The sequence below is a fragment of the Herpailurus yagouaroundi genome, unplaced genomic scaffold (genome assembly GCF_014898765.1).
Source record: "Herpailurus yagouaroundi ecotype Mexico unplaced genomic scaffold, PumYag 139, whole genome shotgun sequence".
NCBI lineage: Eukaryota > Metazoa > Chordata > Mammalia > Carnivora > Felidae > Herpailurus > Herpailurus yagouaroundi.
Genome location: NW_024412394.1, coordinates 9,884,611 through 9,897,763, shown reverse-complemented (window position 1 = coordinate 9,897,763; position 13,153 = coordinate 9,884,611). Strand labels below are relative to the sequence as shown.

Sequence of the window (13,153 nt, the reverse complement as noted above, 5' to 3'; positions counted from 1 at the left end):
GCATTTCATTATGACAAACAGTGCAGTGGTGCTGCAGTTTGTATTCTAGTAAATGTGTTTGGTGTACACATAATTTCTGTTGGGTTGGGACGGAATCCTACATGTAGGAGTGGAGTTCTTAGTTTATAAGATATGCATATTTTCGGTTTTGTTTTTTTTTTTCAACGTTTATTTTTGGGACAGAGAGAGACAGAGCATGAATGGGGGAGGGGCAGAGAGAGAGGGAGACACAGAATCGGAAACAGGCTCCAGGCTCTGAGCCATCAGCCCAGAGCCCGACGCCGGGCTCGAACTCACGGACCGCGAGATCGTGACCTGGCTGAAGTCGGACGCTTAACCGACTGCGCCACCCAGGCTCCCCTATTTTCGGTTTTATAGACGTCTAGAACCAGATAGTTTTCTAAAGGGATATACTCATTTACATTCCCTCCAGTTGTGTATTGGAGCTTTGAGTTTTAACTCCTTGTCAAATAGTCTTATAACACAAGACTGGCTCTTGAGCACTTGAAATGTGATTAATCTGAATTGAGGTAAGGTTTAAGTATAAAACACACACCAGATTTCAAAAACTTAGTACAAAGAAGGAATGTGATATATCTTGTTAATAATTTTTTGTATTGATGTTGAAATGATGGGTTTTTTGTTTTGTTTTTTGTTTTTGATTTTTTTTTGGTGCATTGGGTTAATTAAAATATAATTAATGTAACTTGTTTTTGCTTTTTTAAGTTTGCCTGGCTAGAAAATTTTAATTGGCTTATATGGCTTACATCATATTTCTGTTGGACAGTGTCATTCCTAGTGGGTCAGATGGAGACCACTGAGCAGTACAAAACATTCCTGAAATTAAAGATGATCTAAATAAATGGAAAGGAATCCCATAATCATGAATTGGAAGATTTAATTTTGTTAAGATAGAAAACTACACAAAGCAAACTGCAGATTCAATGCAATCCTTGTTAAAATTCCAATGGCCTTTTTTGCAGAAATAGAAAAGTTGGGATCTTCAGATTAATATGGAATTGCAAGGGGCCCCAGAAAGCTAAAACAATCTTGAAAAAGAAGAACAAAGTTAGGGGACTCAAACTTCTCAGTTTTAAACTCCTCAGTCTCAATTCACTATAAAGTTAATTCTCAAAATAATTCGGTGCTGCCATAAGACCTGTAGAATGATGACCCAATCAGAAAATGGGCAAAAGAGGGGCACCTGGGTGGCTCAGTCAGTTAAGCGTCTGACTTCGGCTCAGGTCATGATCTCATGGTTCGTGAGTTCAAGCCCTGCATCAGTATCTGTGCTGACAGCCTGGAGCCTGCTTTGGATTCTCCCTCTCCCTCCCCCTCTCCCCCTCCTCTCCCTCCGCCCCTCCCCCGCTCATGCTCTGTCTCTCAAAAATAAAAATAAACATTAAAACGTTAAAAAAATGGGCAAAAACCTGAACAGACATTGCTCCAAAGAATTATCAAATGGCCAACAAGCCCATGAAAATATGCTCATCATCATTAGACATTAGGAAAATGCAAATCAAAACTATGAGCTACCATTCCACATTCAGTAGGATGGTTGTAATAAAAAGTAATAATTTTTTAATTAAAAAAATGTTTTTTTCATGTTTATTTTTGAGAGAGAATGTGAGTGGGGGAGGAGCAGAGAGAGAGGGGGACACAATCTGAAGCAGGCTCCAGGCTCTGAGCTGTCAGCACGAAGCCCATCGCAGGGCTCAGACCCACAAACTGTGCGATCATGACCTGAACTGAAGTTGGAGGCTTAACCAACTGAGCCACCCAGGTGCCCCAAAAAGTAATAATTTAAAAAAAAACAAAATTCTACGTGTTGACAAGGATGAGGAGAAACCCTTGTTCATTGCCTATGGGAACGTAAAATGGTTCAACTACTATGGAAGATACTTTGGCATCTTTTCAGAAAATTAAATATAGAATTACACGACTTAGCATTTCCACTCACACGTATGTACCCAAAAGAATTGCCAACAAGTACACAAACGAACACTTGTTGACACAGACGAATACTTGCTGACAGTTGTTCTTCCAGCACTGTATCACGGTAGCCATTTGGTGGAAACAACTCAAATGTCCTTCCGTGGTTGAATGGATGAACAAAACCTTGTACGTGCACATAATGGGATTTTGTTCAGCCATAAGAAGGAATGAAGTACTGTTAGCATTTTATAATGTAGCTGAATCTTGAAAACATTATGCTAAGTGAAAGAAGCCAGACACAGAAGACCACTATTGTGTAATTCCCTTTGTGTGAAATATCTAGAATAGGTAAATCTATAGAAACGGTAAATTGGTGGTTGCCAGAAGTTGCGGGAAGGGAGAAATGGACATAACCTGCTACAACTTAATTGTTCCAACATTTTTAGTGCAAGTGTGCAGGGGAAGGCAGAGGGAGAAAGAATCCCAAGCAGGCTTCACACTGACAGCACTGAGCCTGATGTAGGGCTCCATCTCACAAACCGTGAGATCATAACCTGAGCCAAGATCAAGAGTAGGATGCTTAACCAACTGAGCCACCCAGGCCCCCTGTAACTATTCTACCTAATGGTTATGGGGGAAGAATGTGATCTGTCCTTGGCCCCTATAGTTCCCTGGTGTGAAACCTTTAAAAGTTGAGCTGGTTATTGCACAACATTGTGAATGTCATAAATACCACTGAATTGTATACATTTCAAAATGATTAATTTTCAGGGCGCCTGGCTGGCTCCGTTGGTGGAGCATGTGATTCCTGATCTTGAGGTTGTGAGTTCAAGCTCCACATTGGGTGTAGAGATTACTTAAAAATAAAATCTTTAAAAGGAAAAATGTAGTCTTTTGTGTTACTCTTCATTCCAGGAAATGAGCACAACTTTGGGGCACAACTGCATTTAGGAGCAATTCAACAATTGGCTATTAGTGTATCCATGCCCATGGCTTAGTGACTCTAGGCCACAGCCAGGCTCAGAAAGCTCAGATAAATTAAAGAATGACCACAAGGCCACAACTTAAGATGCAGTTTCCTCTACCCCTGCCTTGGTACAGGAGGAGGGCTATGAGACTAGTGTGCAATATATGCGTATCAGCCCCCACCTTGTTTCTAAGTGTGCCATCCTCTTGCTCACCTTTGCTCATGCTGTTCCCCCTCACCTTTCCTCTTCTTTGCCTCAAATGCCTATTAAGTCATCAGGCTTCAACTCCAATGTTACCTGACCCTTCATTCTCTTCATGAGAGTTAACTGCTCCTTTCTGAATGCTCCTGAAGCCTTTTTAATGTGGCCGTCAAAGATTTGCCTGCCCCGTGAATGATTTCTTAAACAAGATGCAAGAAAAACAAATCACAGTAAAGGTCAGTACCTTTGTGTTAAAACAAAAGCCCAGGAGGGGGCACCTGGGTGGCTCAGTTGGTTAAACCTCCAGTTCTTGATTTCAGCTCAGGTCAATGATCTCACGGTTTCGTGAGTTCAAGCCCTGTGTCGGACTCTGCGCTGGCAGCACGGAGCCTGCTTGGGATTCTCTCTCCCTCTTTCTGCCCCTCCCCCACTCGTGTTCTCACTTTTTCTCTCTCAAAATAAATCAACAACAGCAACAAAAAAACTAAAGCCCAGGAAGATGACAGAGTAGGAAGCACCAGGAATCTGTCACCCCATCTAGAGAACAGTTGTATTGGCAGAATCTGTGTTGATTTTGGAACTCTGGAATCTTGAAGGCTTGCACCTTCCAGGGGAAGATTTGAACAGTAAATTGTGGTAATTTCAATCAATATCAGCTCCTAGCACAGTAGCAGCTACCCAGACCCCAGCCCTTTGACAGGCAGCTGGTGTTTCTGGAACAGTTTGTACACAGCTTGCAGAGCCAGGGTGAGCAAAATGGATCCAGCTCCCTAAATACTAGAGATCTGTGCTCTGATCACTGATTGCTACTTCTGATCACAGAGGTGCAGATACAGAAGTTGGCAGTGGTTATTGTACCTTCTCCCATTGTTGTAAGCCTCTTCCCTTCCTACTGAAGTAACATGGAGGAGAGTTAAAGGGCCAGTCCCTTCCCCCCCCCTTCATTTTTTGCCTTTCCTTTTTGTGAGCCACACTTTAAAGATTAGGGCATTCCAAAACAACTGCATATATGGGGAAAATTAAAAAGTGGTCATGCATGACCAGGGAAAGGCTCAGAAAAGACCTGAAAAACCATTAAGTTAATACCTCAGTGGATCTTTGGCACAGAGATAGCCTACAACAATCAGACAACAGGATGAGGAAGGAGAAGAATATGATTTTCAGAATTAACCACAACATTAGACCCAAATGTCTGGTGTTCAGCCAAAAATCAGAAGGCATGCAAAGAAACAGGAAAATATGACCCATTCAGAGGAGAAAATAAATTAACAGAATCAGTCTCTGAAGAAGATCTAATGGGAGATCTACTGGACAAAGACTTTAATAAAACAGCTGTCTTGGGGCGCCTGGGTGGCTCGGTCGGTTGAGTGTCTGACTTCGGCTCAGGTCATGATCTCATAGTTCATGGGTTCAAGCCCCGCGTTGGGCTTTTTGCTGACAGCTCAGAGCCTGGAGCCTGCTTCAGATTCTGCATCTCCTTCCCCCTTCCCCATTTATGCTCTCTCTCTCTCTTTCAAAAATAAATAAAGATTTTTAAAAAATCTTTAATTGAGAAAATAAAACAGCTGTCTTAAAGATGCTCAAAGAATTAGATAAAGATGTGGAGAAAGAAATAATGTATGAACAAAATGGTAATATCAATAAACAAAACCTAAAAGGAAGCAAAAAATGCTAGAGCTGAGAAGTACAGTAACTGAAATGAAAAATTCACTAGAGAGATTCAAAGGCGGATTTCAACAGCAGAGTGCAGGGATGCCTGGGTGGCTCAGTCAGAGGAGCATGTGACTATTGATCTCAGGGTCATGAGTTCAAGTCCCATATTGGGTGTAGAGATTACTAAAATATTTTTTTTAAAGAAGTGCAGATAGGACAATGGAAATTAATGAGGCTGAAAATGAAAAAAAAGATTAAGGGAAAATTAACAACGTAAAGAACCTGTGGTCACTCAAACAAAGTAATATGAATCGTGGGAGTACAGCGTTGGTGGGTATATAAAATGGTACAGCTGCTGCAGAAAAGAACAGTTCCTCAAAAAAAAAAAAATGCTATATGATCCAACAATTCCAGTTGTGAGTTTTCAAAAGAATTGAAAGCAGGGTCTCAAAGAGGTATTTATATACTCAAATTCATAGCAGGACTATTCACTCTAGCTAAAACGTGGAAGCAGGAGAGCCCCGGCTGGCTCAGTCAGTAGAGCATGTGACTCTTGATCTCGGGGTTGTAAGTTCGAGCCCCACATTGGGTATAGAGATTATTTAAAAATAAAATCTTTTTTAAAAAATGTGGAAGCAACTCAAGTGTCCCATCAGAGGATGAATGTGATAGATTAGGTGCCATAGAGTATCACTCAGCCTTTAAAGGGAAGGAAATTCTTCAGTATGCTACAACATTAATGAACCTTGAGGACATTGTGCTAAGTGAAATAAACCAGTCACAAAAGGACAGATCCTATATGGTTCCAGTTATACAAGATGCTTAGTATGGTCAGAATCATAAAGACAGTATAATGGTTGCCAGGAGCTGGGGGAGAGAGGAATGGGGAGATATTGTTTAACAGGTACAGAGTTTCAGTTTTATAAGTCAAAAATGGGGGGGGGTGGTGGTGAATGTTGCACAACAGTATGAGTGTATGTAGCACCACTGAACTGTATGCATAAAAATGATAAATTTGGGGGTGCCTGACTGACTCAGTTGGTAGAGCATGCAACTCTTAATCTCAGGGTTCTAAATTCAAGCCCCACGTTGAGTGTAGAGATTACTTAAAAATAAAAATGTTTTTAAAAAATGCTCAATTTTATATGTATTTTACCAAAATGGGAAAAACGGGGGGCATAAAGCCTACTGGAAATATCAATGTAAGCAAGTCAGCCACAGACCGGGAGAAGGTATCTGCAACCCATGAGTTGCAAAGCACCAGTATCCAGTGATTCAACAGACTCTCGCACATGTACCCAAGGATACCTCTGCAGAAAAGCTCATTGCTAGAAATGGAGACAAACATACTAGCTCTCAGGGAGTAAACATACTAGTAAACTTACTAGCTCTCAGGGAGTAAACTTACTAGCTCTCAGGGGAGACATACTGGAATTAATTGGTATTCTAAAAGTTTAAATGATTGTACTGAGTGTAAATGGTTAGATGTACAATGTTGAGGGTACCTGGCTGGCTCAGAAGAGCATGCGACTCTTGATCTCAGGGTCATGAGTTTGAGCCCCATGTTGGGTGCAGAGATTACTTAAATAAAACTGGAAAAGAAAACAGTGCTGAGCACTTTTTTAACTTAAATAAGCATGGTCTAAAATGATCTGGTCGGTGTGCTGCTTAAATATTTAATCCTGATGGTGTCTCTTATGTAATTTTCTCTCTGTTTGAAATGTTTTTATAATTAACTTTTAGAAGAAAAATAAGTAGATATGCTCTCTGGCTGTAGATGGTTCAGTGGTGCCGTTGGTTATGGGCAAGAGGGCTGACATCTGTGGATGGCAGGTAGCTCGGGCCTATGGTCATTGCTCCCTAGCCATGCATAGCCAGTGAGTGCTCCGGTGAGTCATTTTGGTCTCATGTTGGGAACTGTGACTCTTCTTGAGGCAGAAACAACTGTCAGAGCATTCTAGGGTCCATGCTCTTAGACCCAAATATCTGAAAAGTAGGGGCATTTTATTACCTTCTCTGTGTTCCTGCCTATAAAAACACAGTGCCTCTGACATTTCATCCTATGTCACCTGCAGTCTGCAAATTGGGAGTGTTTAGGCAATTGTCTCAGGATTAAAAGAATTTCCCTTTCTGGCTTTAGACTGTGATGCCATCCAGCTGTCTGTAGGATTTGCTTCTCGTCTTGATTGCTTCTAGGTGTTGAATACTATACAACCAAATACTCTATTCCTGTTTCCAGGGAAACATTTAAATGTTTATACCCTATTTTCTTTTCCCTGCAGGGAGCAGTGTTGACAGGGAGATCCTGTCTATGTAAAGTATTTCACCCTAATTACAAGGTGAAACCCATTCTTTCCTTCTGCAGCAGACTAGGAAAAGTTCACATAGTATCCTTGTTTCTTGCAGAACTCACAATACTTTATATGCACCAGAAATGCTAGCAAAGATGGCAGAGCCTTTCACAAAGGCTCTGGATATGCTTGAAGCGGAAAAATCTGCTATTTTGGGTAAGAAATCTAACTTTTTTTTTCTTGTCTTGAAGTTTGCCTTATCTCTCACAGACTCCTCAGGCAGCTTCAGTGTGCTGTGTGTCATCACCTCCTTCTCACCTAGCACTACTTGACTGTTTTTGTCATGGAGTTCCTACAGGGTCTCTAGGAACAAGTGCGTTTACTTCATTATCTTAGCATATAGAGGTCTTTGGGGGCTGTTTCTCCCCTGTGTTAACCCTGTGTAGTGGCATGTGTCAGAGACTTTAGATTATAAATAAACCACGGTTTTCTGCCATGAAGGATATTAGCATACTTTCCTGCTTTCATATGTGAAGAAAAAAGGTATTAAAATAGTTAAGTTCAAATTGCTTTAATTAGCAAAATATTATGTGTTACCAAAAATTTCAAAGGAATAGATCCTAAACCATGTTTCCCATTTGTTACCTTGATTTGAATGTTGCTTTAACTCATTCTTCCCATTAGCAAATAACTGTGCAATCGTGTGACATGTGCTGTGAAGGAAAGTGGCCATGTGTTTATTGGGAGACCTCACCCAGTGTTGGAGAGGAGTCAGAAGACTACCTCCTAGTGGAGACTTGAAGGAGGAGTAGGAAAGATCTCATCAGGCTGGGGGGCAAGAGAAGATGTTGAGCATTGTGGGCAAGCAGAATGGCAGGTAGAAGATCCTGAGGCATGTAGGAAAGAACTTGGTATGTCTAGGTTATAGAGAATGGTGACTCATGTGGCTGGAATAGAGAGCAAGGCAGTGGTTAGAAGTTAGAGCCAGAGACATCCAGTGTTGTCTAAATAAACCGTGTGCCCATTTTTAAAGCTTCATGCTGGCTCACCATCACAGTCCCCACAGTATCTCTTCATTCCCAGCCATAACCTCTGCCTGGGCCTAGTTGTGATTAAGCAGTGAGCATTCCCCAGCCGTGACATTCATGAAAGGAAGGGTGTTAGTTTGCCTTTCCAGAACTTGTGTCTGTCTTGGCCTACATGGTCCTGGACCATTTCCTGTAGCACCACTGCATTAAGGTCCACATTACAGGGGGGAAAAAAGAAGAACTTCCAAGAAATATCTTGCAATCAATTTAAAAAGTAGCTGTCGCTTTACCACCCATCACCCTCGCCTCCAGTCAGCCATTCAAACTAAGCCAGGAATTCCTGTTGTAGAAATAGATGGTGACCCAAAACATACTAGAATGGACAAACAGTTCCCCTCTAGCAGCTTCCAGCCATGAGCAAGACTTGAAATATAAAACTGTCTCTGATGGGATGTATAGATCTTTTGGATCTTATAGAACTCTTAAATTATACTATGATTAGTTTTCATTTTGGGTTTCATTAGTTTCATGATCAGATCATTTTGATCTGCTATATATCTTGGGCTTTTGCTTAAAATGTTGCTTGAAAAAGAGGTTCCACAACTGAAAAAGGGAAGAGGGCATTCCCAGTGCTTTTGGAGAGATCATTTTGAGCTGTCATTGTGTGTTTTGGTAGAAGTCCCATCTGGAGAAACCCCCCAGCAAAAGTTGGAGTGCCCAGGTCTAGTCTGAAGTCCTGCATACTTAAATAGTTTCCACCTTTCCCCACCAAAACAGTGTTGTAACAGTCACTTTGAGGGAAGCTCTTAGCACCTCCAGCTGGTAGAAGACTCAGCCAGCTGTTTTGCATTTACAGCACTTCTCACCCCCACTTCCAAACCATATCTGCCTGCTGTAGGGTGTTGGCAGGTAAGACCCGTGGCAGCAGAACAGCATGTTCCTGACCCATCTTTCTCCGTAGGATTACCTCAGCCCCTCTTGGAACTGAATGACTCTCCTGTCTACAAAACGGTCTTGGAAAGAATGCAGCGTTTCTTCTGCACCCTCTATGAAAACTGGTAAGGAACTGACGCAGTTCCCCATATTTTCTTTTTATTTCTTTTTAAAATTTTTAATGTTTATTTTTGAGAGAGAGAGAGAGACAGAGTGTGAGAGGGGGAGGGGCAGAGAGAGAAGGTGACAAGAATCCAAAGCAGGCTCTAGGCTCCGAGCTGTCAGCACAGAGCCCAATGTGGGGCCCAAATTCACAAACAAGTGAGATCATTACCTGAGCCGAAGTTGGACACTTAACCAACCGAGCCACCAAGGTGCCCCTCCATATTTTCTTTTTAGACATGCATAGTAAAGGAATGTCATGGATAGGACTTTTGATGTAGAATTCTAGTGTACAGGTAAGATGAAGCAAGAATTTGACAGGAGACCAATGATTGTAGTGTCACACCAAAATGAACTGGCTGGCTTTCACGTGTATGCTTTTTTATAATTCTCATAGTGCCTCAGTCCTAGCCATGACTTGAGAGATTTTATGCCTAACTTGTCTGCTTCCAGTGCATAAAATGATGAGACCACAGTATAAGATACAGTGAGTGGTGATGCATTTTCTCAGAGCCCTCACTACTCATAGCTGCTTTTTTTTGTGAGAGCATGAGCAGGGGAGGGACAGAGAGAGGGAGAGAACCCCAAGGAGGTTCCACACTATAAGTGCAGAGCCCAGCTCAGGGCTCGATCTCAAAAACGGTGAGATCATGACCTGAGCTGAAATCAAGACTCGGACACTTGACTGACTGTGCCACCCAGGCTGCCTCTGGAGGCAGCTAGCCGGACTTTGTCTTTGGGTCCTGGTTGTAGGATGGGGAGGTAACTTGCCCTCCTGTAGCACACCACACTCCAGGCATTGTCCTTAGTCACCCACCGCTCCAATCAGCCAAGCTAACAAAAAGAGAATCTTCATTGACAATCCATATTGCTTATGAAGTAATGATTGCTATTGTTGCTCTTGGGTGCCAACATCTGTCTTTAAAAAGATGCTACATCGGGGCACCTAGGTGGCTCAGTCAGTTGAGCATCCAACTCTTGGTTTCAGTTCAAGTCATCATCTCATGGTTCATGGGATCGAGCCCCATGTCAGGCTCTGCACTGACAGCACAGAGCCTGCTTGGGATTTTCTTTCTCCTCTTTCTTTCTCTTTCTCTTTCTCTTTCTTTCTCTTTCTCTTTTTCTCTTTCTCTTTCTCTCTTTCTCTCTTTCTCTCTCTCTCTCCCTCTCTCTCCCTCCCTCCCTCCCTCCCTCTCTCTGTCCTTCCCCCTGCCCCTCCCTCACTCACACATGCTCTCGTGCTCTCTCTCAAAATAAATAAACATCTATCCAATGTCTAAGCTTAAAGGTGGGTGAGGGGTGTGTTACTGATTAAGCTTAAGTTCTCTTAAGGAGTAAATGCAGTTTCTTTTCTAGCTGAGAAGTGTAGACTAGAAATTCCTGGGGCATTCAGAGCTAATAATAACAAATGTGGGATGTAAATGCTGTGGTTTTTCCCTTACAGTTTCCATATCCTAGGGAAGGCAGGTCCTTCCATGCAGCAGGACTTTTACACCGTGGAGCACCTTGCTACTCAGCTCCTCAGCTCGGCCTTTGTCAACTTGAACAATATTCCCGACTACCGACTCAGACCCATGCTTCATATCCTTTCCAAAGTCCCTAGATAACCCAGAGGGCCAGAAGATTGAAGACAGGAACAGCTGTCAGACACCGGAGGAGGCAGAGCTGAGCAGTGTGGAATAGATGGAATCCTTTATCTATGCGTGTGATAACCACATTAAAGAGAAAAAAAGATTCATATAAACGGCAGGAAAAATATGAAGGCAGTCCAGGGGTCTTGAAAGTGTTCTCCTGAGGGGTAGATCTTGACCATCCCACTTCTTGGAAATGTGAAAGATAAAAGCTTTTATCTCTTTTCTGTATCCTGTCAGGTGCCTCCTCATACTTCATTCTCATTTGGACTCTTTTCTGTTTTCGAGAGTATCTCTCTTCCCAGAAGTTACAAGGAGAATGGTAAAAGAGAGTTTATTATGAAGGTGTCCCTCTTCTTTTTTCCTTCCAGGCAAATAAGTGCCCATAATGGGCAGCCTGGGATTTCTGGAAAAGAGCTTGAAGAGTTTTGCCTGTTAAGACAGAATGTCCATGGCATCTTGCAGGTCCTTTGGGGGTTGACTCTGCCCGAGGGCATAGCCTGCTGCCTGGCAGGTTTCCAGCCTGGCAGGTGAGGGGATGCCTTGGAATGGGAGGGGTATGTGCTCATGTTCTAAAACTTCTTAACCTGCCGCGGCATGGGTCTTTGTGAAGCCTCTGGTGCTCTTCTGTCCCCCAGAGCACTATGAAGCCCTGGTGTCTCCAATCCTTGGACCTCTTTTCACCTACCTCCACATGGTAAGAGATCGGTCAGAAAGGATAGCAAAGAGGCCTCTTGGGCATGTTGGCCTCTCATGCGTCTTGCAAGTCAGGAGTTCCTGAAAGTATTTCCTGGCTCTGTCCAGATGGCCACACAGCTGTCCCACTCCAGCAGACTTTCCTTGCTGCAGTGGATTGAGCACCCCCGAGAACTAAACTGGTTTGGTTGCCCTTGAAGACCTGCAGACTCCACTTCTGCTCCTGACCTCCTATTAACTTAGGAGAGGTGGTCAGGGGAGTGCTTCCCCTGGGTCTGTTTCCCTGATGGTGGAATTAAGCAGGAGGACCAGCTGGGTGGAGAACAGATGTGTCCAGAGAGACCTGGGAATTCTATAGTATTGTTGATCCTTTTGAAGCAAAGAAGTGTTTCGTACACTGTCCTCGTCACTTTGTTTACCTTATGGGGTCTCCCAGGGCTCTGTCATTGAGATCTAGAATCATCCTTGGCTAATTCTAATCATGAAGTGGACTTAGATATTGTGTGTTCCAACCTCCTCACCACTACTGCCATTTATTTCCCTTTTGTTTTCCCAGAGGCTTTCCCAAAAATGGCACGTCATCAACCAGAGGAGCCTGCTGTGGTAAGGAACATCTCTCCTCCTGTGGAAGTACTGGCAGCCAGCTTTGGGGTGGGAGATGAGAGACAGTGGGAAGGGGAAGTTCTGCCATTCAAGGCTAGAAAGCACTAGGTTATGGTCATCCTCAGCCTGGATGGTAGATGGCTTGTCTGTGACCATTAGGCATACTCAGGTCAAGTCTTCATAGGGGGCATCTTCAGCTGCCTTAGGAGGATACTGAGACATCCTTATCCACTTTGGATTTTGATCCAGGACCTCTATCCAACTGGATATTGTCAAATAATGTCTTCCTCAGTGGATCGTTGCTGTCCATTCCCAACATTTGTGTGAAATGTAGACCAAAGGGAGCCAGGAGAAGGAAATGAGCACAGAGGGTCTGGTTAAGGTCACTGTTTTCCTTGACCTTCCCTTTTGCACTCCCATGGAACTTGGCCCCCTGCTTTTCTGCAGTGGAGAAGATGAGACCGCAGATGAAAACCCAGAGTCTCAAGAGATGTTAGAGGAACAACTGGTGAGGATGTTAACCCGAGAAGTCATGGACCTAATCAGTAAGTGGCATATGGGAATTAGGGGTAGTAGAGAAGACTTTTTCTAGAAGAAGAACTGGTCACTCACCCAATTCCCTTAAGGCATGTTTTATAGCAATACTGACAGATTAATTAAGAAATAATTAGATAGAAACCAGGTAGTCAAATCAACTTAAGGACATTCTACGAATTGCAAAGCAAGAGGAATTTCGATTAATGGTAGGGGTAACTTCCTAGTTTTGTCAGAATATGGAGAATTCTTAATTCTTAGACATGAAGATGCCCAATTTTCTTTGTTGGTCATTTCATTTGTTTGGGATCCAAAATAGACCAAGGATGTATCAGGCTTCCTCTTTTGGTCACTTACTCTCCGAGAATCCTATAATTTCTCTCTAGTTAGCTGAACTTAAAGAGGGACCAGAGCAGTCTGGTCAAACACCTCTGTTTCTCCTGGTAAAAGTGATTTTGTGCCTGGACAGTGTCCCACTTCCCCCATCTTCACCTGCCTGAAGACCGTTTGGAATTCAT

General features: G+C 42.9%; 1 protein-coding gene across 3 annotated transcripts in view; it reads left to right on the top strand.

Moving 5' to 3' along the window:
- Positions 1–13,153, top strand: part of XPO5 (exportin 5) — a 49,269-nt gene that overhangs the window by 31,715 nt on the left and 4,401 nt on the right. For 2 of the 3 annotated variants that reach the window (XM_040473617.1, XM_040473618.1), the window contains 6 exons: positions 7,164–7,264; positions 9,038–9,134; positions 10,616–10,752; positions 11,402–11,499; positions 12,055–12,101; positions 12,549–12,646. In XM_040473617.1, the coding sequence (XP_040329551.1) occupies positions 7,164–7,264; positions 9,038–9,134; positions 10,616–10,752; positions 11,402–11,499; positions 12,055–12,101; positions 12,549–12,646 (578 nt within the window). The remainder of the gene's footprint in view (positions 1–7,163; positions 7,265–9,037; positions 9,135–10,615; positions 10,753–11,401; positions 11,500–12,054; positions 12,102–12,548; positions 12,647–13,153) is intronic. The other variant, XR_005789752.1, reaches the window with a different exon arrangement.